The following is a 23,447-nucleotide window of genomic DNA, read 5'->3' on the forward strand; positions in this document are numbered from 1 at the left end:
TTGTACTATGCATGTTAGTCTTTAAATTTGAAATATTTGAAAGAATAAGAAAAAGAAACTCTTAGAGAATAAGGCTGGGCCTCAGAGAGTAAAAGACCATGCTGTATCAGAGAAGGGAAAAGCGACAGTCTCTAAAGGCAAATAAATCTACTTTTGTGCAAATCAGAAAAACCACCCTATCCTCATGACTTCACTGCCATCTGCTGGAAAACTGTCATAAGGAATACGCAAACCTACAATGGTTAACACATGTGAATGGTGCCCCCTAGAGGTGTGCAGTACACAACTTGGATGACATGTACATAGTGAGGGAAGGGGAGAGTGGCATGAGATGATGCTGGAGCTGAGGGAGGGGCTAGATCATGGAGCACTTTCATAGAGCAAGGAAAAGACCTTGGATTTTACCTCAGATGAAATGCGAAATCACCACAGACTGTCAAGCAGGACGATAACATGATATATTTTAACAAGAGAAACCCTTTTACTGCTGCAAAGAGAAAATGGATTGCGATGGGGCAGGTGTGAAAACAGAAAGGTTCCCTATGAGGCTAACATGAAGGTTCAAGTGAGAGATGATGGTCATTTAGATAAGGATGGAGATGAGTGGACAGATTTGGGCTATAATTTTGAGGTAGAACAGGCGGAACTTGATGGACTGGATGCAGAAGGTGATGAAATATGAATGACACCTAGGTTTGGGGCCTGAGAAATGGATGGATGTGGTGTCATTTATGGAGAAGAGGAAGAGCAGAGTACAGAGTATGTTAATTTTGGGATGGATGCCTAGAGGTATCCATTATTAAAGAGGCGGTTAGGTCCACCAGTGTGGAGTACACAGGGCAAGTCTGAACTAGAGATACAAAATGGATGAGGTTACCGAGTATTGATAGGGAAGAAGGGCTGATTCTGAGGCCCATTCATAGACCTGAAGACTGGAAGAGGGACTTCTTTCTGAATGCTTCTATTTTCTCAATAAGAAAGAACTGAGATCACTAGCTGGGTGGGGTCAGGGGAGCAAAGAAGGTTTACAGAGAGAGGAAAAGATATAAAATGGTTATTTCAAAAAAGCGAGAAAGTGTCCTAAAGCTCTTAGAAAACACAGTATCTTTGTGACCTTAGGCAATGGCTTCTCAGATATGACACCAAAAGCACAAATGACCAAAAACAAACCAAACCAAACCAAACCAAAACAAAACAAAAGATAAACTGAACTATATCAAAATTAAAAACCTCTGTTCTGTAAATGGTACCAAGAAAGTGACAAGATACTCATAAAATAACAGTATATTTGCAAATTATATATCTGGTAAAGTATTTGTATCTAGATATATAAAGAATTATATATAACTAATTAGTCCAATTGAAAATGACCAAAGGATCTGAAGAGTTATTTCTCCAAAGATGTACAAATGGCCAATAAGTACATTAAAGATGCTCAACATCATCAGTCATTAGGGAAATGCAAATCAATACCACACTGAACCCACTTGGATGGCTATAGTAAAGAATTACAATAACAAATATTGGCAAGAATGTGGTGAAACTGGAGCCTACCTTCCTACTGGGAATGAAAAATGGTGCAGCCACTTTGGATAACAACTTGACAGCTCCTCAAAGAGTTACACATAGTTATTATATGACCCAGCAATCCCACTCTCAGGCAAATGCCCAAGAGAAATGAAAACATATGACACAAAAAATTGCACACATCAATGTTTATAGAAACATTATCATAATAGCCCCAAAGTGGAAACAATCCAAACACGAACAACTGATGAATGCACAAACAAAGGGTAGCATATCCATACAACGGGATTATTATTTGGCAATAAAGAGGAATGAAGTTCTGATGCTACAGAGCTTGAAGACATTAGGCTAAAAAAGCCAATTACAGAAGCCACATGTTATATGATTTTATTTATATAAAAAATCAGGAATAAGCATATAGGAGGCAGTCAATCAATGATTCTCTCTCATCACTGATGTTTCTATCTCTCTCTCTCTCTCCCTTTCTCTCTGAAATCAATACAAATATATTTTTTTTAAAAGAAAAGAAATGGATAAACTGGGCTCTGGCTAGTGTGGCCAGTTGTAGCACTGTCCTGTACACTGTGAGGTGGCAGGTTTGATTCCCAGTTAGGGCACGTATCTAGGTTGCTGGTTTGATCCTGGTCGGGGCACATACAGGAGGCAAGCAATCGATGTTTCTCTCTCACATGGATGTTTCTCTCTCTCTCTCTCTCTCTCTCTCTCTCTCTCTCTCTCTCTCCCCCCCCCGCCCCCCCTCACTCTGTCTAAAAATCAACTAAAAAAAAAAGCATATCGTCAGGTGAGGAAAAAGTAAATAAAAGAAAAAGCAAGATTGGTTTAACATTCATAAATCATTCAATATAATTCATCCTGTCAACAAACTGAAAAAGAATAACCATATGATCATCTTAAAAGATACAGAAAAGGCATTTAACAAGAATGCAATATCCCTTCAGATAAAATCTCTCAGCAAACTAGGTGAGAGAAGGAAATGTCTGCAACTTGATAAAGGGAACCTAGAGCTAATATACTTAATAAAAGAAGACAGGGTGTTCTCTCCTAGAACCTCCATTACACACTGCACTAGAGGTTCCGGTCAGTACAGTAAGTCAGTAAAAACAAAAGGCACCCACACTGGAAAGGAAGCAGTAAGGCTGTCATCAGCCACAGACGGCATGCCTGCCTGTGCAGAAAATCTGACGGAAGCTACATGAAAGCACAGAATGAATTCAGGAAGGCTGCAGAATGTCAGGTCAATATACAAATCAATTACATTTCTACATATTGACATTAACCACTCAGAAATTGAGTTAAATACCATTTAAAATAGCATGAAAATATGAAAACACTTAGACATAGATTCTAGCTAAAGCTATATAACACCTGTACACTTAAATCTATAAAACATGCTGAGAAACTAATGAAGTCCTAAATTAATAGAATGCTATACTGTTTTCATGAGTTACAAATACTAAAAATTGCTAACATGTTAACTGTCCCCAAATTTATCTATAATTTGATGTAATTCCAACATAATTTTTTTTTTGGTAAAAAATGGACAAAGTGATTCTAAAATTCCTATGGAAATGCAAAAGACCTACTGTTGTGTCTCAATATGTTTCAAGTCTTGTGCTGTACTAATTATGCCTTTTATTTTCTTAGAATCCATTTCAATACATAACACAGCTTCTTTTTATAACCTTATGTAAGCACAACCAATCACTTCTCTGTCGTTTTATTTTGCTAATGGCAGACGAAGCATCAGAGAATGTCTGTGTTCACCAGAGCGTTTCTATTGCTGGTGGAATTATGAGTGATTCCTTTCTTTTATTTTTCAAATCTTCTATAATGTGACCTTATTACCTTTATTTTTAAAACTTTAAAGGGGGGGGGGGGGAGCGGGTCCTGATATATGGTGAAAGGAGATTTGACTTTTGGGTGTGGGCACATGATGCAATATACAGATCTTATAACATAGAAACCCACACCTGATACCTATATGTTCATATTGACCAATGTCACACCAATAATAAAAAATAAATTACAACTTTAAAGGGTGCCTATCTCTTACCCTTAATAAAAGATGCCCGCTGCAGTACCCTTCTTACACCAAAAGAGGGCACTAACACACCCAATGGAAATCTCAAGGTTAAGGAAAAAGATACTGGTTCCTGCCATTTTAGAGAAAATGGCAGCGAACCTTGTTGATTCTCTATCCATTGATCTTTACTACTGAATTTTGGGGAAGCCCTTGATTTGACTACAACTTCAGTCATTCCCAAAGGTCAATTGTCTTTTTAAAAATGTTTTTACTGATTTCAGAGAGAGGAAGGCAGGAGAGGGGCAGAAACATCAACAATGAGAATCTTCAATCGCAGCCTCCTGAAGCCCCTACCGAAACCCAGGCACGTGCCCTGACTGGGAACGGGGACATCCTTGTCATAAGTCCATGCTCAACCACTGAGTCACGCAGGCAGGGCTAAAGTTTTATGTCTTGATGTGAGTATTCCAAGTCCTCCAATTTTGTTCTTTTTCAAGATGGCTTTGTATTTGCTAGGTTCTGTGCATTTCTATTAGACATTTTAGAATGAGCCTGTTGATTTCTAAAGAAAAATTCTCCATGACTTTGAATTGCCTTGAATCCATAGATGAATTTGGGCAGGACTAGACGTTAACAATTTCGAAGCTTCCAATCCATGAACACAGCATAGCTCTCCTCTTAGACAGTTCTTTAGCTTCTCTTTGCAGTTTTGTAGTTTTCAGTAAAGAGGTCTTGCACATTTTTTTGTTGTTGTTAAATTTATTCCTATTTTATGCCTTTGATGCCATTGTAAATTAAACTTAAAAAAAATTCACTTCGGATTATTTTCTGCTAGTGTATATCCTATATAATAAGAGAAACATGTAAATTGACCATCCCTCCGCTATGCTCACCAGCCAATCAGGAGTATGCAAATTAACCCAACAAAGGTGGCGGGTTAATTTGCATACACAGGCACTGAGTGGCCTGGGTCTCAGGAACATCCTCGGGACCCAGGCTGCCCCTAGCCTGTAGGCCCGCGCGTAGGCCCTGAGTGGCCAGGGTCCCAGAATGCCCCCGGCCACTCCGGGCGCAGGCGGATGTTCCCGCCCCGTGGCCGCTTGTGCACGCACCAGCGCTAAGTGGCGGCCCGGGTCCACACCCCCCAGCCCGGTGCCCACAACGCGCGGGGCTGGCTGCCGGCCTTGGGGGCGTGCGGAGACCCAGTGGCCACCGCATGCACTGCCCAGGGTCTCCGCATGTCCCCAAGCCCGGTGCCCACAACACTTGGGGCTGGCTGCTGGCCTTGGGGGTGTGCCCCCCCTGCGTTGGGGACACGCCCCTAGCCAGTGGACACAACACAGGGGGTTCTCTGCACATGAGCTGCAGAGGAAACACCTTTTCTTTAAAAAAAAAAAATATATATGTATATATAATATACATATATATATTTTTTTTATAGAGAAGAGGGGAGAGGGATAGACAGTTGGAAACATCGATGAGAGAGAAACATCGATCAGCTGCCTCCTGCACACTCCCCACTGGGGATGTGCCCCCAACCAAGGTACATCCTTGGTTGTACCTTGACAGGAATCAAACCTGGGACCCTTCAGTCTGAAGGCCGACGCTCTATCCACTGAGCCAAACCAGTTCGAGCATAAACACCTTTTCTGACCACTCACTGGCTAAGCTCCCTGTACGCCACCACTTGCGGTGTTCTTGGTAATTTGGGTTATAAGAATCCAAGAGGTGATGTAGGGTTTTTCCACCACACTCCTGGAGGAACAAATGAAGGTCCGCTGCTGGAGGGGCTAAGAAATGTCATATCCTGCCCTATCCGGTTTGGCTCAGTGAATAGAGCCTTGGCATGCCGATCGCAGGGTCCAGGTTCAATTATGACCAAGGGCATGTACCTAGTTTGCAGGTTCCTCCCTGCTGGGGCCCAGGTCAGGGCTCATGCAGGAGGCAACCAATCAAAGTGTCCCTCTCACATTGATGTTTCTTTCTGTCTCTCCCTCTCTCTTCCACACTCTCTAAAAATCAATGGAAACATATCCTCAGGTGAGGATAAAAAAAAAAGAAAGAAAGGTCATATCCTATGAAAGACACATCTTGAAAATGCCTAAAGAAAGTTGTCATTTTTTCATGGTGACAGGACTGGAGTTTGTGTTGATGAAAACACCTTGGCGTCTGCGGTGGCTGGCAGTGGCTGCAGCAGTGGGGTGATGGGCCTGGCACCTTCTCCTGATCAGCCTGGTCGCCTCCGCAGAGGGAAGCCAGACTGCGGCTTAGGCCCACTCCCTAAGCCGTCAGTAGGACATCCCCTGAGGGCTCCCAGTCTGTGAGAGGGGGCAGTAGGACATCCCCTGAGGGCTCCCAGTCTGTGAGAGGGGGCAGGCTGGGCTGAGGGGAACCCCACCCCTCCAGTACACAAATTTCATGCACCAGGCCCCAAGTCCTATATAATAAAAGTGTAGTATGCAAATTGTCTCCTCGACCAGGAGTTCGACCAGGGGGTGGGGCTGACCAGGGGAAGGGAGGGAGGCCCCGGCTGGCAGCTGGCAGCTGCTAGGGACCCTACCAGTGCACAAATTTTGTGCACTGGGCCTCTAGTAATAAATAAAACATTTGAGTTTTGTGTATTAACCTAATATCCTGTATAACCTTGCTAAATTCACTTATTACTCCTAGTCGCTTTGTAGATTCCTTAGCATTTTCTATTAAACAATATGTCATCTGTAAATTAAGACAGTTTAACAACTTCTTTTCCAGACTTCCTTTTATTTCTATATCTTGTTGTAATTCAACGGGTAGGACTTCCAGTGTGATGTTGAATACAAATGGCCAGAATGAGCAACCCTGCCTTACCCAATTTTAGGATGAAATGCTCAATATTTTGGCATTAAATACAACATCAATTGTACTTTTCAATAGATGCCACTTAGCCCTAGCCAGTTTGGCTCTGTGGTTAGAACGTTGGCCCGTGGACTCAAGGGTCTCGGATTCAATTTTGGTCAAGGGCACATACCTTGGTTCCAGGCTCTATCTCCGTGTGGGAGACAACCAATTGATGTGTCTCTCTCACACCTCTCCCTCTCTCTCTCCCTCTGAAAATCACTGGGGGAAAATATGCTTTGGTAAGGATTAACAAAACAAAAAAAATAGATGCAATTTATTAGATTGGGATTACCTTCTATTTCTAGTTTGCTGAAAAACAAAACAAAAAACCAAACCACAAAAACAAAAAACAAAAAACCACACACAGCCCTAACTGGTTTGGCTCAGTGGATAGAGTGTCAGCCTGCGGACTCAAGGGTCCCGGGTTCGATTCCGGTCAAGGGCATGTACCTTGGTTGCGGGCACAACCCCAGTAGGGAGTGTGCAGGAGGCAGCTGACCGATGTTTCTCTCTATCCCTCTCCCTTCCTCTCTGTAAAAAAATCAATAAAATATATTAAAAACACACACACACACACACACACACACAAAAACACCCCAAAACCAAACCCAAACAAGCAAACCCAAACCTTTTTTTAAATCAGATAAGGATGTTTTTCATATGCCTTTTCTGTATTAATTGAAATAATCACATAGTTTTTATTCTTGTTATGTTAATGTGGTAAATTATGTTTATTAAATTTCCAATCTTAAAACAAGCTGTATTCCTGGAACAAACCCTGCTTAGCCATGATGCATTAGCCTTTTGGTATATTGTTGGATTTGATTTGCTAATAATGTCTTAAGAATTTTTCATCTTATGTTCACGAGAAACATTAGTCTATAAACTTTTTTGTAATATCTTTGTCCAGTTTTGGTGTTACTATATACTAGTCTGAGTTGGAAAGTGCTCTTTTTCCTTAAATGCCTGGAAGAATCTAGTAAAACCTGAGCCTGGACATTTTTTTGGGTAAGATTTTTTGAAAACAAACTTAATAGAAATTGTGTTAGCTTTGGTAAGCTTATAATTTTCAAGGTATTTATCCATATAATTTAAATCGATGGATTCGTTGGCATAAAGTTCATAATATTCTATTATCCTTTTAATAGGATCTTAAGTGATAATCCCTTTATCATGCTTGGTATTGGTAATGTTTTCTCTTTTTTTTCTTGATTAATCAAGAAATCAACTTTGTTGATCTTTTTCCAAAAAACAAATTTTGGCATCCTTAATTTTGTTTTTTATTCCATTGATTTCTGCCCTTACCTTTATAACTTCCTTCCTTCTACTTACTTTGGGCTTACTTAGTTCTCTTCCTAGCTTCTTCTTTTTTAAAAAATGTAGTTTTATTAATTTCAGAGAGGAAGGGAGAGGAGAAGGAGAGAGAGAAACATCAATGATGAGAGAGAATCATTGTTTGGCTGCCTCCTGCACACCCCACAATGGGGATCAAGCTGGCAACCTGGGCATGTGCCTTTATCAGGAATCGAACCGTGACCTCATAGTTCATAGGTTGACACTCAGTCACTGAGCCTCGCCGGCCAGGCATTTTTCTAGCTTCTTAAGTGGAAACCTTAGACACTGGATTTAGATATTTTTCTTTTCTAATCTAAGTATTAGAGCTATAAGTTTCCCTTTCAGCACTGTGTTCCACAAGTTTGATACACTGTATTGTATTTTCATTGTCATTCAGTTTAAAATATTTAAAAATTTTCCTTGTGATTTAATTAAGCCATAGATTATGTAAAAGTGTCTTTGCTTAATTTCCAAATATTTGGGAATTTTCCTAGGTATCTTATTTTCCTGTTTTAAAATTTAATTTCATTATATTCTTAGAGCATATTTGATATTATCTTAATCCTTTAAATTTACCGAGTTGTTTTATGGCCTAGCATACTGTCTATATTGGTGAATGTATACCTTGTACCCCTGGAAAAGAACTAGACACTGATACATCTTACTGAAGAACCTTATATTTGAAGAGATTTATTCATAAAGTAAGACAATTTTAAAAGGTTTTCAATTCCGAAACCCACAAAGGAAGATCTGTCATGTTCTTGGTCTAATTATACTGGTCTTCCTTAATTATCATCTAAAAATATCTACTAATCATAGAATTGTCAGTGACAAATATCCTAAATTTCCATAGCCGTTTTCATCTCTCACACTGGATTAAATAACTCAGTTGGGAATGACTTAGTAGTTGCGAACAACTTTAAATACTACAACACCATAAAGTAAAGCAAAATAATTACCACCATATTAACAAGGAAGATGCTGAACCAGCTAGGCTGGTTGTCTAAGGTCACACTAAAGCAGGAACTTGCCAGAATTAGACACTGGAGTTCTTATAGTCTAATTATCATATGGCTCATCACTCAAAAGAACTACTGTAAGAATTATAACAACTCATGTAGAAACCTAAGTTATACCAGAGTCAGAGAATCATATTACTAAAATGATGTTAAAGATCATCTACTTCAATATCCTCACTTTACAGATTGTTCAATGTCACACTTCTAGACACAGTAAATGGGAGAATTTGGCACTCCTAAATCCAAGTTCAATAATCTTCAATTACTCGAGAAGAACAGCTATCCTTCACTGCCATTTCAAATTCTTGAGTTTATATAAAAAAGCCTCGATGTTTTTACTGATAACTATGAATAACGCATTCACTTAATTAACAATTAATTAAATAATTATCTGTCCAGGTCCTACACTTGGTGCTAAATGAATATTTACTATGTCATAGGCACTGTTACTTGCATTTTCACATTTATTCTTCAAAATAGTATTATAAATTACTATCTCTATTTTAAGTAATAAAATTTATTTATTTTTAAAAAATATGTTTTTATTATTTTTTTTAGAGAGAGGGAGGGAGAAGGATAGAGATAGAAACATCGATGACAGAGAAACATCAATTGGCTGCCGCCTGCACACCCCCTACTGGGGTAGAACCAGTAACCTCTTGGTTCCTGGGTCAACACTCAATGGCTTAGCCACACCAACCGGGCAAGGATTAAAATTTAGGAAGATCAAGTTATCCGCGCATGGTCTTCAGTGAAGAAATGCCTCTATACAAGGGAAATGGTGCCTTCTGCCACAGCAGCCATAGCTCTGTGGTGCCCGATGGCCATGGGCCCTCAGCAAGGGCCACAAAGTGACCAAGAATATCAGGAAGCCGAGGCACAGCCAGGACCATGGGCACCCCACCAAGCACACCGAGTAGTGCAAGCTGGTGAGGGACAAGGTCCGAGAACTGTGAGATTTGCTCCTCATGAAGGGCAGCCCAGTCGGAGGAGCTGAGCAGTGTTCTGGCTGTAAGAAGGGGAAACCAGTTGCCAAGGTCTGAGCCCCCTCCTGGCTCTGTGCATAAAAAAACCTTATAGAAAAAAAGGTAAGTGGTACTATCGCGCATAAGTTTATACTAACAAAAATCTCACTTTTGTTTTAGATAACTCTCTATGATTTTATTTGAAAAAAGGGATTGTCAAAAGTCTGAAAAACCACAGATCCCCACATAGCACCTAACACTGACCACAAAGGAAGTACAGAACTTGGTATCAGGTTAGAGGTTGATGGTCCCTTTTGGAGGGCTTTAAATATCCTTTTTTTCTTACACTTTTCAAGACTCTAGAAAAGACAGCATTTTAACTGAAGGTCAATTGCTAGGAAAGTAATCATTTAAATAAACAGAGTATTAGGGGAGGGCTTCTAGTACCATATATAATGAGTTTGGCCTGAACAACATTAAGTAAGGTCCGAAGTAGAAGGATACATAAGTTGTCTTAAATACTACTCACAAAATAGTACTATAATACAGGTTACCTACTTTCAGAGCATAAAATCTCTATGGTATAAGATCAAATTAATTAAAAGTTTCATTTACTGTCTATCCCAGCAGGAATTCCTTTATCTTTGATTGCCAAATAGATTGCACAAGGCCCATAGCAAAAAACTCAAGTGCTAAATAGTGTTATTATTATGAATATTTAAAATAAGCTTTGTAAATAAGAGCCTAAAGATATTCTTTTAAAAAATATATATTCTTTAATATATTTCTATTTATTTCAGAGAGGAGGGGGAGGAGAGAAAGAGAGAGAGAGAGACTTCAGTGATGAGAGAGAATCATTGATCGGCTGCCTCCTGCACACTCCACACTGGGGATCGAGCCCGCAACCCGGGCAAGTGCCCTGACCGAGACTTGAACCCTGAACTCCCGGTTCATAGGTTGACCCTCAACCACCCAGCCATGCCTGTCTGGCAAGAGATTCTTAAAAGCAGTGTTCACCCTAGGGAGAACCTAGAAAAGACTGGAATAAAAAAATATTTTTTAGAATATTAACTTTAACAATTGGTCTGCTTTGGGAAATATTTGTATAAGCAAACCAAGCAAACATTAAAAAACAACAACCCTTCCTCTCCCAAGTTTACAGTGTGTTTTTATCCTAGCCATAATCTGGTGATATAAATCAGAGACTAAGAAAAATGGCACTCTGATAAAGTAATCATAGCAGAATTAACCGCATGCAGTATTTCAAATGAAAACGGTTACCTGAGAAGTATGTCAGAAGTCTTGCTAGGACATGCTTGTTTACCAGTTCAGTCTTGTTAAGGCTGGAAATAAAATCTATGCTAGTAGTTTCTTTAATAACAGTGGGCTTTTCAGAAATCCCAAGGTCAGATCCAGTTTTGACATCGGCGTGTTCTAGGACATCATGCGATCTCTGTGGCTGAGAATATTCTGGAGCAAATGTGAAAGTCTGCTGGAGTATTTCTTCAGAAGGAGACTCTATTTTATCTGGTAACTTCTCACCCTGCCTTTCACTCAGTTCTTTAAGGGCTCTGATTGTGAGCTGTTCCTGTTCCCAGTCGAGAGATGCTACTGAAGTACTGTGGGTGGGGAAAACATCCAAAAGCTCACTTCCACTTGTTTGTTTGTTTTGTTGAGAGTATTTGCTTTTTGGGTCTTTAATTTCAGAACCACCTGACTCACTTTCATGCAAGACTTCTACAGGAAGAGTTGTTCTGAAATCCATAGTCTTCTCTGATGTTGCTTCAAATACACTTCCTTTATCTTTATCTACTATTCCTTTCTCCCTGGTTTCTGTAAAGGCTGCTATCAGGTCCTCTGGGGAAGAATCATCTGTATCTGTAATATTTTTTTCATGTAATGACTCCAAATAGGCAGAGGCTGTCACATTTAGTGAGAATTCAGTCTCATTAAAATGATTTGAAGATGCTGCTGAAGGAAGTTTTGGGTCCTCAGTTATAACAACCTTTTCAGCAGGAGTAGTTTCACTCATTCTGTCTGACTGCTTCACATCTCCTGACATGACAATCATATCATGTACTTGGGAACATGCCACCATACTGGCTGGATTCCTTTTAAGAATATCAGGCTGACCTTTTGGCTCAGAGTCATTGACAGACCCTTCAAAGGTTTCAGATGTTTTGGTTTCCCTATTATAATTGAGAATTTCTTTGACTTCTCTTTCATCTGCTTTTACAATAGCACTTGAAGTGGAGACAGGTTTTTCAGTCTGAATTTTGCTACTTTCAAATGAAACATCGGCTGTGATGTCTTCTATTACTGTGTCATCAGACTCACCAGAACTATCAGCCTCTGTCCCTTCTCCCAACACAGAGCTCTGCCAGTTCATTTCGCCTTTCAGGTGGCCATCAGGTAAAAGCACTTTCACTGTGGCCCCTCCAGAACCCAAAGAGACACATTTCTCAAACGGAGACACAGGTAACGCTGAAAGTGTGTCATCTTGTTTCTGCACATTGCCTGGCACACCTTTACTACTGACGTCTGCCATGGAATTGAGACAGCCGGGCACAGGTTTTTTAATGACAGCGTTTTCTTGTGAGAGAGAGGATTCTGCCCCGTCACCTGTTGATTTACTGATGGGAGTGCTCCCATTAATAGAACACACAGAAGTTTTCTGATGCGTGTTAGTGTTAAGATTTATAACTGGAATTTTTGAATTATATTCACTCATGTCAAGTCCTGTAGTTTTGGTGATGTAGTCAGATTTATCGCTCTGCTGTTTCACTTGGGGAACCAAATCCCAAGTCAGTATCTCATTAGTGAAGTTGTGCATATCACTCACACATCGAGACACCTCTTCCAATGCTGCAGTTGTGTGTGAAAACTGTCTAGTGAGCAATGCAGAGGTTGGGTAACACCCTGCCTCTTTATTTCTTAGTGGAAATACTTTGTCATTAGACTCTGAAATGTCTGCAGGTGATTCTCTATCAGTGTGCATTGCCCAACTACCAAAATCATTTGCGCTCTCCTTATATGCATCTTTAAATTCTTTGTCAAATGCTGCTTTGTCGATAATTACTTCAAATGGTGATTCAGGGGAATCCTTTCCTATAACACCACCTCCTGTAACTTTGCACGGGGACAAGGAGTTCACACAAATGCCTTCTGCCTTAGACTGCTCAGGGGGTGGTTTCTGGGCATTTAGCAAAATGAACTTGTCATCAGCATCCGAGGCAGTTTCGTCGTCCCTACTTGGTATCTCATTTGCGTTCTTGGACTCTTGATTTTTATTTATTTGCTCTTCCATCTGAACAACTTTCTCTGAGAGAAAAGCAGGACGATCTGGGAAACTGGCTGCGATGGAAGGATGGTTACAGTGACCTCCTTCTGCAACAGAAACTGGGGAGTTGGCTCCGTCTTTACTGGTCCCCTGAGGCTTTTCCATCGTTTTCACATCTAGAAGAGCCAAGCAGTCCTTTCCTTTTCCTTCTTTGGCTAAAATAGGCTGGCTGCCTAACTCTCTGCTTTGCTCTCCATGGAGTATTGTACGGTCAGTGTTATGTATTTCAGAAGATGCAAAAAAGGAGGAAGTCCTAATTTCTGAAGGTGGCTCATCAGAGCAGAGACCCTCTATGATTGAAATTTGAAAGAAAAGAATTGTTTACCAAGTACAATTACACATTAGCTAGTCAGGCCAAGCAGCATGCGTTTTATTTTTTAAAGTACATATATACACACAGGATGTATATATACACACACAAATATTTAACAAAAACTATGCCAACAGTTATGCTATAAGACATGCATACAATTGCCAGTGGTGAAACAGAAAAAAAGCCACATCATGCTACAAATTGCAAATGACAAAAAAAATTCATGACAAATACTTTTCAGTATGCTTTTTCTATTGTAAAGGGAAAGCATAAAGAAGAGATGAGACTGGGACACCTGGGAAAGTTTCCCTCATTTGTTTTGGTAGAGCTATTTAACAGAAATAACGCCATCCATACAAAACAACTTGATGTTATGAAGTACTGATAAACTCTCATCTGTAAACTGAACAATTCAGAAGACACTGCTTTTATAAATCCACTGCTACAGTCTTAGAATCTGAGAAGAACAAACAGTGACCAGAGTTCTTTTTGATACAGTGAATCCCCCCTGAGCCTAAAAATCAGACTAGAATTATTCTGTTCTATCCATTGGGAAGACTGGTCCCAGGTACAGATGGCCTCAACATTTTAAGCTAAAGGTACTGAAAAAGCTTGCCTGCTCCAAAATCCTAGCACCGATTTGCCAATTCAACCAAAACTGAACTATACAAATTGATTTAAGAGATAACTCCAGAAATCCTTTTAAAACAGAAAATATCATTCTAAAAAGTATACATTAAGGCTTACCAGTTATTAACACCACTGTAGCCACTGATTTAGCACACTGCTTTCCAACTGCCCAAGCTAGCAAGTTTTTACTGGGGGAAAAGATTAAAAACAACTGTTCCAAGGGCAGGCGTGGTCTTGGTGCATTCTTCCACATTGTTGGATCTTTAGAGTTGGAACAAAACAGGTCTTAAATCATTCCATATGAATGAATCAAAGGTTCAGGTTGAACAGGTGAGACTTAAGTAGACCCAAGGTAGCAAAGCCTTGAGTGTGAATAATTGGGAAGATGTGAAAGAGAAAAACCTTTGGGATTACTTATTCAGCTTATGTTCTTTTTCATGTGCGAAGCTAAATAATCAGACAAAAGAAAAATTATTAAAAAAGGAAAAGAAAAATTATTACTTTATTCAAAACTAGAGGCCCGATGCACGAAATTCATGTGAGGGGCTCGGCCCTTGCGGCCCGGCTGCCTTGGCCCTTGTGCCTCAGCTGCCTCGCGGTCCTGCCCACTGGTCATTCTGCAGTCAGGTCTAACTAGCATATTAGCTCTTTATTATGCAGGATAATTTTATAACTCAAAAATAAATAAGAATATCTTACTGCAATGAATAAATTCCACTATTATAAAAGTGTTCCTAAATGCCAGATAACGTTCCTTTATTTCAAGACAGCACTGAAATTTGATGTAATAGGAATCGGGCCTTTAGAATAGTATGACTGTAATCTGGGTACAAGCATACTATTCTAGGACTCAGTGGCTCAGTGGTTGAATGTTGATCTATGAACCAGGAAGTTACAGTTCAATTCCCGGTCAGGGCTCATGCACAGGTTGTGGATTTGATCCCCGGTATGGGACATGTAGGATTCTCTCTCATCATTGATGTTTCTAACTCTCTCTCTCTCACTCCAGAAAAAAAAAGTATATATATATATATATATATATATATATATATATATATATATACACACACACATATATATATGCATATATAAAGTCTTTTAAAGAAAAGTGTGGTGATACAGAAAATATTTGAAATAAGCTGCAATTCAAATTTAGTGTTTTTTTGAATATATTTTTTATTGATTTTTTTACAGAGAGGAAGAGAGAGGGATAGAGACTTAGAAACAAGGATGAGAGAGAAACATAAGCCTCCTCCTGCACATCTCCTACTGGGGATGTGCCCGCAACCAAGGTACATGCCCTTGACTGGAATTGAAACTGGGACATTTCAGTCCGCAGCCGACGCTCTATCCACTGAGCCAAACCGGTTAGGGCTCAAATTTGGTTTTAATGTAGTAAATAAACATGGTCACATGTATCATTATCATTATAAAGTATGATATTCAGCAAGACTGGGTTAAGGATATAAAGAAACTCAGCATTATAGGTTAAAAGGTTCAAAACCCTGAAATTTAAAGAACTATAGGCTACATTTAAGTCAGAAATATTCCACAATATGAGCTATGTATTGTTATTGAATTTACTAGTTACTGTTTCTACCAGGAAACATTCAATGTACTAAATCTGGATTAAGGTAAAACTGGTACCTCTCTCTTCAAACAGGAACACAACTCCGAGGCGTATAAAACTGACTCCCCGACAGAGAATGCTCAGCCTATCCTTTCTATAGAGATTGAGGTTTCAGATGATTCAGACCTGTCATCTTACAGGCCAAAGTGAGCAAAATGAGTTAGTATAATTCAACAAAAATCTGAGTGCCTATCATGTAGCAGACACTGTTTTAGAAACTAGGTTAAAAACAGTTGAACAAAACAGAAAATATATTTGCCTTTGTGAAGCTTACAATACAGAGTAGGAGACAAACAATAAGCAAAACCAGTAGGTAAAATGAGGATGATGTGGTGGTGGCCTTGGTGAAATGAAAAAGAAAGCAATTTATATTGATTGCTAATCAAAGAATACACAGTTTGCCGGGGGTGGAGGGATGGCAAGCATGGTAGAAGAATTCTATGCTTTGTCAGGACACAAATTTGTCAGTTGCCCAAGCCTTGCTTCTCTCCTATCTTTCTTGAACTCTTAATACTCTAAAAGTTTTGAGTGAAGTGTATAATAATCTGAAATAAAGTTAGATTAGGTCAGAAATCTTGCTCTCACAATACCAACAAGTCCTATACTGAATGCCATGACTGCCTGAGGCTGCAAGCGTTTTTGTTGTGGTGGTTGTTGATCCTAACTTTTTACTAGCTGGTGTGGCTTGGTGGATAGAGCATCGGCCTGTGGACCGAAGGGTCCCAGATTTGATTCGGGTCAAGGGCACGTGCCCCGCTTGTGGGCTCGATCCCCATTGGAGGGGAGGGGCCTGCAGGAGGCAGCCGATCAATGATTTTCTCTCATCATTGATGTTTCTGTCTCTCTCTCCCTCTCCCTTCCTCTCTGAAATCAATGAGGATATATTAAAAAAAAAAAATACCCTAACTTTTTAGAGAGAGTGGAAGGGAGGGAGAGAGACAGAGAGAGAGAGAGAGAGGAAATCATGACACATCAATTGGTTGCATCCTGCAGGAGCCCTGACAGGGGCTGAGCCTTCAGTTGAGGTACTTGCCCTTGACCTGACCAGAATCTAATCTGTGACCCTTCAATCCGTGGGCTGATGCTCTATCCACTGAACCAAACCAGTGAGGGCGACTGCAAGCATTTTACCAAAGATTCTATAATATGAAAAAAACATTTCCTTGGCTAGTTAAAACCCTAACAAACTTGGACAGACTTGAGTTGTACCAAGACAATGGGAAAAATGGGCTGGAAGTAAAGAGTTTATAAAGAAATGAAAACATTAAATAGAATGAAGGCCAGAATGTAGTAAGTCTTTTAGAGCAGCTACCATAAGCAAAGACTCTTCCAATTAGTCAGTATGGCACTTAATAAGTCATTGGTGTTGTCCAAGTCTGTCCTGATAAAATGGCAGAAAACTCTAGGGAGTTTGAAAATTGCTCGTTTTTAAAACAGTATACATTGTAAAACTGCCTGATGAAATAACTCCGGGTTATCTTACATCTCAGAAAATGTCCACTACCCTTTCCTCTTTCAAAAGATAGCCCTTCACATGCAATACAAGAAACTTTCAACATTACTCATTCTAGTTATTTGCTATAATGAGATTTAATGTGCACATTCATCTTCAAAAATGCTAATCACTTAAAAATATGGCACTACTCTATTAACAAACAAGGGTTATACATCTACTAGAAGGGAATCAACGTATGGTAAGAGAAAAATGTCATAACTCAATGATCATAGAATGTCCCCAAAATGACCCGGTACTGAGCTTCTTGGTTACCCTTATCTTCTTAAACTCTAAGTTCCTATAAGACTCCATTTCTGAAATAAGACTAGGAAATTAAGTTGGCAGTCATGGTCTAAATTTCTAGACCACTCCCAAGCCAAAAATGCAAGATCCTTTCATCACACTTACTAATCATGTGGCCTTGGCAAATTGCTTAATCTCATCTAAAAAAGAGGGGATACTAAAGCACCTAACTCAAGAACTGCTGTCAGGATTAAATGAGTCACTACAAGTGAAGCGCTTAGAACAGTATTTGACACTTATCAAATTCTCAATAAATGTCCCCAAACACCATATTCTAAAAAAAAAAAAAATCTCCTGACATAGAGACTCCAGACCAGCTGCCTTTTTATTAGGGGAGAGAAAAAAGACATATTGTCAAATCATAACCACCTTCACCTGGTATATAATACAGAAAGTCCTCATTCCGGGCTTTGGACACTTTTCCTCCTACCAGTCACAAATAAAAGAAAGGAATTTAAAGAGTTTTCATCTATTTCAAATTTTGGGTGATGCAACTTCTAAATCAGTTAGTACAAACCAAATGCTTATGACATTCCAAGAACTGCTAGGTTCTATGTGGATAAAGACATTTAAGGCAGCCCAATATATATATATATATATATATATATATATATATATATATATATAAATTATAAGCCAATGTTGAAAGATAAGTTTCCTGAACAAAATGTTTCAGCAAATGATCTTTATCACTATCAAGATCAAAGTAAATGTTAGTTCAATGTCCGACTAGGTGAGTGATTTAATAACCTAGCATAGAACTAGCCTTTGGCACCATTTTTTACAGTCCCTTTCAAACTTTAGAGCAATGACTGGTACTGCACTAGTACTTCACTGGTTTAATCTCTGACTTACTGACTCAGAGATTCCAGAGGAGGATAAAGCTCAGGAATCTGCATGACAAGTTTCCCAGATAATGAACCTGGTTTGAGAACCACACCTTGACTGGATTTTATTCGTTTAAGAGCAGGAAGATTGAGCTGCATATCAGAGCTCTAGTCCTGAAAAATGCCAGATGACACTGACACTCTCACTCTTTACCAGAGTCATCTTTGTCCAGGAGCACAACTTGCAGGTTAGTAGGGGATGGGACAGGTGTTGTCCTTGGTGCTGCTTTAAATAATCTCTATACTAATTGTAAAGTACAGTAACTTGGAATTTTGCTTGGAATAAGAAGAGTGCCATTTAGCTAGAAAATATGGTATGAGAATTGAAGAATTTTTCCTCTTCTATGCCCAGAGTATTTTATCTTGCAGAACAAGATGGGAGTTAAAAATGACATTATGAAAAACTTCCAAGTGAATGCTTTATAACATCAAGTAAATTATTCAAATTAAAGAAAACCATACACATTTACTCTACAATTCAAAATATGTTCTTTTTACTGTTTCTTGTTCCCAAACTGTCCCTTAGTTCTCCCTAAGAAGAATGAATAGCTTAGAAATCTGTTATAGTTGCCACTAGTTACTCCCTCCCCTCCTTAGGCATTCATTACTTTTAAGTAAAAGGATACCTGCAACTTGGAAAAGCCATACACATCAGTGAAGAAAGACTGCCAGCCTGTAAGTAGCCACTAGGTTACTTTTTCACATACACACTTATGCTTATTCATACAAGGGAGGCTTGAAATATTCAGGTATAGGTTTTCCTACACTTGAATTTTCTCATGTTCACAAAACAAGAAAGACAAATTTTCGTGCAAAACAACACCAGCAACTTTCAGCCACAGCAGCATCAAAATAGGAAGTTAGCCAGCAGACATTTTGCAGCCAAGCTAGATCCTAAACAAAAAGTCTCTTTTGTACAAAGAAAAATGTTTTGCTTTTGTTAAAAAAAAGGCTGTAACTGGCAAAATTTCCCCCTCAATGCTTGCCCCAAAGTTTAGTGTATAACTTCCTATTCCAGACGCCTACTGCGTTACTCAAATTGAATATAAATGTTGATTACTGCAAATGCACTTCCAATTCTGCATGTAGATAAAAAATCCTCTCCAATCTTATTTTTACCTACTTTCTTCCAATGTCTTCTAAATAAAATCATAGTATTTTCAAACCTACACTTTTATCAAAGGTTTCAAAAGTAGAAACCAAATTTCAGTTTTATTTTGTGTCTGATGAAAGGAATACATCCCTCAAATGACACTAAATTGTGTAACTAAAAGCAATATGGTTAAAAATTACTAATTTCTGCCTCTTCTGCTCTTATGATTTTAACATTAACCTCAAAATGACATTTCTAAAAATACCTGTAAACCCTAAAATACAATTAATATACTTTGTCATCTTTACATTAGGTAGTGGTTATGGGCATGGGCTTTGAATCCTAGGTCTGTCACAGTGTGACCTTGAGCAAGTTATTTCACCATTTTAAACTCCAGTTTCCTCAATTGGTAAAAGAATAGTATTTTTACTCCATAAAATTGGCTATGAAGATTAAGTGAGATAATTCATATAAAGCACTGCACCCTGGCCTGATATTTTAGTTGGTCAGAGCATCATCCTGATATGCTAAGGCAGGGGTCCTCAAACTTTTTAAACAGGGGGCCAGTTCACTGTCCCTCAGACCGTTGGAGGGCCGGACCAAAGTTTAAAAAAAAAAACTATGAACAAATTCCTATACACACTGCACATATCTTATTTTGAAGTAAAAAAACAAAACGGGAACAAATACAATATTTGTATTTGCATGTGGGCCACGGGCCATAGTTTGAGGACCCCTGCTGGTCATGGCACAGATAAAAATCAACCAATGAATGCAAAAATAAGTGAAACAAAATCAATGTGTGTCTCTCTCTCCCTTTCTCTCTCAAAAATCAATAAATAAATTTAAAAAATAAATTACTGAGCATCATATAAGTTCAATAAAAATTAGCCCCATACTACATCTACACATCTGTTAATATCTTTATTTTACAGTACAGGAAAACATTATCAAAATTTACTCCCCTATTTTGAAATGCTCAGAGATTAGGCTGAAATTTAATTCTTTAATGAGAAAAAAGGAGACAATAAGCAAAAGACCTGCTCAGGAGGATTATTCCACTGACATTCTCATCACAAATCTATTCATTAGCTTTCAAAAACTGTAAACTGTTAGCTTACGTAGCTGTATACCTCAAAGTAGTACAACTTAATAAATATTACATAATTTCTTTTTGAAATATTAAACTGCCTTTCTTTACTCGGTCTAAATTAATAAGTTTTTGGTACATGCATCTCACTGAAGCCCAATAGTGATAAGTATATATTCCAGGGTTAAAAATGTCATTCTTAAATATGAAATTGCCTCATTTAATGATTGCTACATATTGCTTAGTATGGTTTAGATAGACACAAAAGTGAGGCACAGTTCTCCACGGCATTAGGCTCCGGATATGGAAGCCAGAGACAGGTTAGTTGGGTTAGTGCCATGATGGACTCCAGGTGTCTGCTGGTGGCAGCAGCTACTCTGAAAGGCCTTCATTGGTTGGGCTGGTCTCAGCTATTCTTCCAGGGGTTTTAATCAAGGACACCATCAACTTCCTCTTCCCTTATTATTTTTAAAAATCGTTATTGTTAAAAGTATTACGTATGTCCCCCCTTTTCCTGTTGACCTCTTCTAGCCCACTTTTCCCTTTTTAAATTTTACTTTTATTTATTGATTTGAGAGAAAGAAACATCAATTCTGTTGTTCCACTTATTTATGCATTCATTGGTTGATTCTTTTATGTGCCCTGACCAGGAATTGAACCCGCAACGTTGGTTTATCAGGATGAACTCTAACCAACTGAGCTACCCAGCCAGGGCCTCCTTATTTTTATTAAGGTACACTAGAAGCACCAGCCTTGGCTATCCTAGAGCACACCTAGTCACTTGCCAAGGCGTTACCTCAAACAACTGAACAGGCTGATCTTTAGGCCTGCCAATGAAGTAGAGTACTAACTGGGTTACTTTTCCATTATGCGAGCAAGGAGCACGTGTGTGTGCGCGTGTTTTTATTTTGCAAAAGAAAATACCATAATAGAGGCTGGACTGGAACACCTTCAGGGATCTGACATTTTTAACTGACTTTGTACAATACCCTTTTAGCAATAACACTATCCTGAATCTGCACTGGTCAAAATAACTTTTTTCCCCCTAAACCTCATCCAAAGACATGCTTATTGATTTCAAAATAACTCTTTGTATGTGTAATTTTTTCTAACAGGGATTAAAATAACGTTTAAATCTATGATAGTTATCTTCTCAAAAGGTGACTGAAAGTTATAATTACAAAGAATGTATTTTATTTATTTATTTATTTGTTTGTTTGTTTGTTTATTTTTAAAAATATATTTTATTGATTTTCCACAGAAAGGAAGGGAGAGGGATAGAGAGTTAGAAACATCGATGAGAGAGAGAAACATCGATCTGCCGCCTCCTGCACACCCCCCACTGGGGATGTGCCCACAACCAAGGCACATGCCCTTGACCAGAATTTAACCTGGGACCCCTCAGTCCGCAGGCTGACGCTCTATCCACTGAGCCAAACTGGTTATGGCCAAAGAATGTATTTTAAAAGATCTGAAATATTTACAGTAGAGAAATACAATTATTTGTTCTATTTACATTGTGTTTTTACTGGTTTATTTTCTGCAGTGGAATAAATGTAGTATCTATTTACCTAAATTATTTAATTTCCAATGAGGGGGGAAAAAACCCTTCAAAAAATATCATTCTGGTCAGGTTCCAGATGTCAAGAATCACTTTGTAGGTTTCAGTTACTTTCTAACACTCAGAAAATATCTATCTTTTAATGTAATTTGACCCACAAGATATCAGAAACAGTGAGGCAAATTATAAAGGGTTTGGGGATCTAATGTTAGCAGCCTTTAAAAGCAACAAATTATCACTTAGAAGCAACAAATTATCTATCATGTTTCTACAAAGCAGATTAAACTCTGAAAAAAATCTTGTGGGATTCATTTTACCTCATTATGTTTTTATTTTTATAAGATCAGTCTTCCTAACAAGCCAGTATCCAGACTTTAGAATTCAGCGGGGACAATCAACTGCAAAGGTTTTCTTAGACCTATCTAGTGAGTTTAATTATCTTTTTTAAAATAAGGGTTTTCCACTGATCTATATTTGATGTCAAGTACAACAGCACAAACAAAACAGCACTTTATTATTAGTGCAAATCAACAAAGCACACAACACTCTCTCCTCCAGCTTTCCTAGCAGTGCTACTACCTCCACAAACCTATAGCTGTCTCACTCATGTTCCCTTCCTTATTGGTTGGCAGATCAAAAAAAAAAAAAAAAAAAAAAAGCCACAGCTTAATCTGTAGGAAAACAAGCCTCGCTTGCCAAAAAGTCAACTGACTTGTTCAATGTTTCTAGGCTATTTGGAACTCGTCTAGCTCTTTGGACAAATCTCAGAGAAGTTCACACTAAAAAACTCTAGCGAAGATAGTATACTAGTTCAGTGGAAGCACACTTTTATACTGTTCCCCACCCCCCCAATCCAATACCTCTCCAAAGCAGTTACATAACTGCAAATCTGTAAGTTAAATGCGTTCTGGGGGTGGGGTTTTCTGAACCACAATTCTAACTGTTCCAAATTTGATAGGTGAGTTTTTGATTTTTAAGAAATACTCAACACCACAACTCAAGCTTAGGCTATGTTAAAGGGTCCACCTAGCCTCATTCTACTTCATTAACCTTTACAAAAAATCCATTGGAAACTGCTAAATAGTATAAAGAACTGGCTTGTAATTAGTTTTTATTTTAAGAGATCGGGGGCAATCAACTTGTGCCATATATCCCCAGTTACAGCCTCTTTCTCAACATTTTTCTTTTATTAATGTACATAAAAAAATGACAGACTTGCCTTGTGAGGTCGGAAATAGAGATACAGGCTGAGAGGAAGAGGAAGAAACAAAGGAATCTGAAAGAAAATATACAGCGTGAGAATTTGACAACCTCACACAGGAATTTTAACTTTTATTT

General features: G+C 38.7%; 1 protein-coding gene across 3 annotated transcripts in view; it reads right to left on the reverse strand.

Moving 5' to 3' along the window:
* The window catches only part of RTN3 (reticulon 3), a 42,828-nt gene that overhangs the window by 10,193 nt on the left and 9,188 nt on the right, over positions 1-23,447 (reverse strand). The window contains exons 2-3 of one of the 3 annotated variants that reach the window (XM_059710325.1): positions 23,329-23,385; positions 11,049-13,397 (exon numbers count right to left, since the gene is read on the reverse strand). The exons of 1 other annotated variant lie outside the window; for it this stretch is intronic. In XM_059710325.1, coding sequence (XP_059566308.1) covers positions 11,049-13,397; positions 23,329-23,385 — 2,406 coding nt within the window. Of the gene's footprint in view, positions 1-11,048; positions 13,398-14,167; positions 14,319-23,328; positions 23,386-23,447 lie in introns of those variants that run through there. One more of the 3 variants, XM_059710326.1, reaches the window with a different exon arrangement.

The sequence above is a fragment of the Myotis daubentonii genome, chromosome 9, assembly GCF_963259705.1.
Source record: "Myotis daubentonii chromosome 9, mMyoDau2.1, whole genome shotgun sequence".
Taxonomy (NCBI): domain Eukaryota; kingdom Metazoa; phylum Chordata; class Mammalia; order Chiroptera; family Vespertilionidae; genus Myotis; species Myotis daubentonii.